The sequence below is a fragment of the Zeus faber genome (assembly GCF_960531495.2).
Source record: "Zeus faber genome assembly, chromosome: 2".
NCBI lineage: Eukaryota > Metazoa > Chordata > Actinopteri > Zeiformes > Zeidae > Zeus > Zeus faber.
In genome coordinates, this window is record NC_137189.1 from 6,718,961 (window position 1) to 6,723,777 (window position 4,817).

At 52.0% G+C, this 4,817-nt stretch overlaps 1 protein-coding gene across 1 annotated transcript in view; it reads left to right on the plus strand.

Annotated features, from left to right (window-relative positions):
• bcl11bb (BCL11 transcription factor B b) overlaps positions 1-2,546 on the plus strand; it is a gene marked incomplete at its 3' end in the record, with an annotated part of 36,225 nt that extends 33,679 nt beyond the window's left edge. The window contains exon 3 of the mRNA XM_079996613.1: positions 463-2,546. Coding sequence (XP_079852739.1) covers positions 463-2,546 — 2,084 coding nt within the window. The remainder of the gene's footprint in view (positions 1-462) is intronic.
• Between the last annotated feature and the right edge of the window lie 2,271 nt (positions 2,547-4,817).

Consider the following 4,817-nt stretch of genomic DNA (forward strand, 5'->3'; position numbering starts at 1 on the left):
AGCGTAGATGGGATGAAACTGTATATTAAAGCCTGGCTGACATTAGAATTAGCATAATGTGTTGTGGCCTGAGGGCAGTACTTCCCATCTGCATTAGCCTGTAGACATACACACACACACACACACACACACACACACACACACACACACACACACACACACACACACACACACACACACATACGCACTCACGCATATACATTTATAGACACACACACTGCCAAACACACACAACTCAAAAAACTTTTTTCCAAGACAAAAAGGACATGCCCTAAAATGTGCTACCCATGCTAAAGAACTTAACCTCAGTGATGTGTTGCAATCTGTTAGACAGGTTAGACACAATGCAGTGTAGGTATCTAACATATAAATCTCTAAAAAAGTCCCTACAGTACGCACTGGACAATGTTGTGTGACTTTGTTAAAACCAGGGACTGATGGTTTCGTTCTCTTTGCCCACAGATAAAGATGAGCCGTCCAGCTACATCTGCACCACGTGTAAGCAGACCTTCACCAGCGCCTGGTTCCTGCTCCAGCATGCCCAGCACACCCACGGCATTCGCATCTATTTGGACAACCACCCTGTCCACTGCTCCCTCACCCCCCGCATGGCCCTGCCTCCCCCACCTGGAATGGACGCCCTGCCCCGCTCCCCTCTGCCCACCTTCCTCGGCGACACCAACAACCCATTCCACCTGCTCCGCATGGCGGCCCCCCTGCTCAGGGACCACCCCCCACCTCCAGGGTACATGGAGACCAGGCTGCCTGCCACGCCGCCCTTTGTCAGCCCCCCGCCTCCCCCTAGACACCCCCTGGAGCGACTGGGCCCCGAGGAGATGGGGCTGCTGTCCCAGCACCCCAGCGCCTTTGAGAGGGTGATGCGGATGACCCCCATGGAGCCTCCGTCCATGGACTTCTCCAGGCGTCTCAGGGAGCTGGCAGGCAACACGGCCAACAATGGAGGCCCCACGCCGCCCCTCTCGCCCAATCGTGTGCCGCCAATGCACCGCCTGCTCAGCCCCACACTCTTCCAGCCAGGCTCTAAGCCCCCTTCCTTCCTCGCCTTCCCTCCGCAGCCGCCGACTTCCCAGGCGGGGCCCGGGTCGACCAGCCCTCCTGATTCCCAGAGCCAAGCCACAGGGAAGGCGAAGTCCTGTGAGTTCTGTGGGAAGACCTTCAAGTTCCAGAGCAACCTGATCGTCCACCGGCGCAGCCACACGGGGGAGCGGCCGTACAAGTGTCACCTGTGCGACCACGCCTGCTCCCAGGCCAGTAAGCTGAAGAGGCACATGAAGACACACATGCACAACAAGTCCGGCTCCATGGGCAGCTCCCCAGAACAGGGCAACCGAGGGGAGGGAGGCGAGAGTGATGAGAAGAGCAGGGAGGGCGAGGGCACGGGGATGGGAATGGACAACGAAGAGGAGGAAGAAGAGGAGGAAGAGGAAGAAGAGGAGGAGGAGGAGGAAGAAGAGGAAGAGCTGAGGAACGGAAACCGCCCGGATTCCAACCTGAGTGAGGACTCCCAGGAGTTCCGCCCAAACAGGGAGAACGGTTCCAGACCGTCTCCAGAGGAGAAGTCCATCGGAGGGGACAGAATCGCCGATGGCGGGGGGCCTGGCATCATGCACCCATACAACCACCTGGACAATCACCCGCGGCTCAACCCCGGCAAGAGAACCCTGGAGCGGCGGCCCAACGGCGACAGGGTAGAGAGGGTTGACCTGGAGAGAGAGAGGGAGCGAGGGAGAGAGGGGGACCCAACAGGGCAGGAGCAGGACAGAGTGAGGGATGGGCAGCAGGGTCAGAGGCCCATGATGAATGGCAAGCTCAGTCTTTCCGAAGCGGATTCCTTCACAGGCCTGTTCCAGCGCCGACCTACCCCCATCACTAGCCCCATCCCCTCAAACAACAAGAGGATCAAGATAGAGAAGGAGCAGCTGGAGCTCCCCCCGGCTGTCCCCCTCATCTCCCCAGAGAACGTCTACTCCCAGCTCCTGGCTGGCTACGCTGCGTCGCGCCACTTCATCAGGGAACCCTTCTTGGGATTCAGCGACGCCCGCCAGTCCCCGTTCGCAACGTCCTCCGAGCACTCCTCCTCCGAGACGGGCAGCCTGCGCTTCTCCACCCCTCCCGGGGAGCTGATGGAATGCGGCGGAGCCTCGGGTCGCAGCGGCAGCAGCACCCCCCACCTCCTGCGGGGACCGGGGCCGGGGAGACCCCCGAGCTCCAAGGAAAGGCGGAGCGACACCTGCGAGTACTGCGGCAAGGTGTTCAAGAACTGCAGCAACCTGACGGTGCACCGCCGGAGCCACACGGGCGAGCGGCCCTACAAGTGCGACCTGTGCAGCTACGCCTGCGCCCAGAGCTCCAAGCTGACGCGCCACATGAAGACCCACGGGCAGTTCGGGAAAGAGGTGTACCGCTGCGACATCTGCCACATGCCCTTCAGTGTCTACAGCACGCTGGAGAAACACATGAAGAAGTGGCACGGGGAACACTTGATGTCCAGCGAGGTCAAATTAGAGCAGGCCGACAGAGGCTAGGCCCAGCCCCCATTCTTACACACACACACACACACACACACACACACACACACACACACACCCATATTGGCATATACACAGACACACACACATGCACATGGACACAAATTCCCTATAACCACTCCTTTAACTATTGGGCTTGGCTGGATAATCTCTCTCTTAAATAATTTTGAGACTGATTGATGTTTGTCTTTTTTCATGTCACAAAAAAAAGAAAGAAACTGCCACCTGAGAAATATCAAAAAAAGGCAAACTTTAATGAGAAGTTGTCGGGAACGCCCACCCTGGTGTTTCTTGGTAAACCTTCTGAGGATTCTATCGGTTAGGAATTCATGGAGCCTTTCTACTGTGCAATAATTTCTGTATTTATTGGATTTTTGTAATGATATTTGGCATGTGCAGTTACATCTTTGTGGGATTTCATATGGAGTTAGTTTTGAAATGTGCTAAAAAAAAAAATTGTTTTCTAAAACGTGAAAACTGGAAAGAAGTCCCCCTTGATACATTTTTTTCCTTTTTTCCTTTAAGGAAGATTATTCTCCTGTAAAAGTAAACAATTGTGTGAAGCGATTAGCTTTTAAAAGTAATGCTTAGGAATTGTTTTCTACAGAAGCTGGAGCAGCGGACTACAATCCCTTCCCTCATCCAGGCTAAAAGCACTGAATGTCTCTCTGACAATAAAAGTAAAAACAAAATTAAAAAAGCATTGTGCTGGATTTGAAAAATCCAACATCGTCTTACAGACCTGGAAAATATGACCTGGAATTAATTCAGGAAAATGCTCCTTTAAACATATTGGCATGTGAATAATATCAAAACGCAGTTACTGTCATTGTCCTGCTTTTTTCGGCCAGGACATAAATAAAGGTTGCACTTAACGGCCCTTAACTAACGCTCAGTACATTCCCGATGTAGGATTAAACCACCATATTTAAGATGATGAATACGTTAAACGTGTGATTAATGTGAGAAGGAGAATGGTCCTGTTTATGGTTTGTAAATATATTCTTTCTTTTTTTTTTTCCCCCCTCCCCGATATGTTAAAGTAGACCTCGGCCGTATGTAGATGATGGCCGAAAAACGAAAACAATCAGAGACGCCGCCTGCTTGTGCCATCCACAGTGTACGCTCAATGTAACTCACCGTTATGACATCATGGCTTTATCAGACCTATTGGTTCAACTCTCACCCGCCACGCCCCCCGCACCTGTGTGTGTGCGCGTGTAGTCAAAAGCGAAAATTTGTGAACGACTTCTAAATCACAAAATTCTTCCAGAATCCCCCTTCTGGTCTCTGGGGAAGACGTGTGCTATTCTCTCTTTGAGATGACACGGCTTTCTGCCCCCTACCCAGCCCCGCCCGCCCCCCCGGAGGACTTGCAACAAAAATGATCTGAAATTAAACTCATACTAATAGTGTTTGTGTGTATATGTGCGCATGCATGTGCGTGCGTGTGCTTGTGTGTGTCTCCCAGGGCGACGTTTTTTTTCACAGTTGACCAGCTCAGATTCACGAAATACAGCAGCTTTTTAACGGGAAGCCCTGTCTCACTTCGCCTCACAAATTGATCTGCCTTTAATGCCCAATAACACACAGAGACACTGTGACTCGTGAGGGATTACAGCTTTTTTATTTGATTTATGTTCTGCCGCGCTCATCCTCGAAAAAACGAGCCTGTTTCCGAAAGGCTATTTGAGTTGAGCGCGTGCGGGTGGGGGTGGGGTGGCGAGCGAGCGAACCCCCCGAGTCGGGGCCATTTCTCTGGTAAAGATGAAAGATTGAAATTTTAGAAATGAAGGGGATTGAGAGAGAGAGAGAGTCGAGCGCCGAGCCGAGTCATTCCAATGAGATTGGAGGCATACGAGCAGCATGTTTTACAACGGCCACATTACAAAAAAAACGGAAAAAAAACAAAAACAACGGACCATCAACATTTTGTCCGCCGACAGAGAGAGAGAGGTCAAGGTAGAGCAGAGTAGACCGTAGCACACCTACTGTAGTGCCCCCCCCCCCCCGACCCAAATCTCCAAAGCCCCCCTTCCTATAGTTTGACCTGTTGTGGCCTGTTATTGAGTTTGATCGACCAATTACCACCGATTGGTTTTTCGATTGGAAAATATATAAATATCAATTCCGCGTTCAGCAACAAAGGAGGATTAGTGGGACGGCGGAAAGTCTCCCTGGTGACGGGGAAATCTCACAACAATCGAGCCATTCCGTTATACACCCGAATCAGTTCACGGTGGACATTCAGTCTTACAATATGTTTAC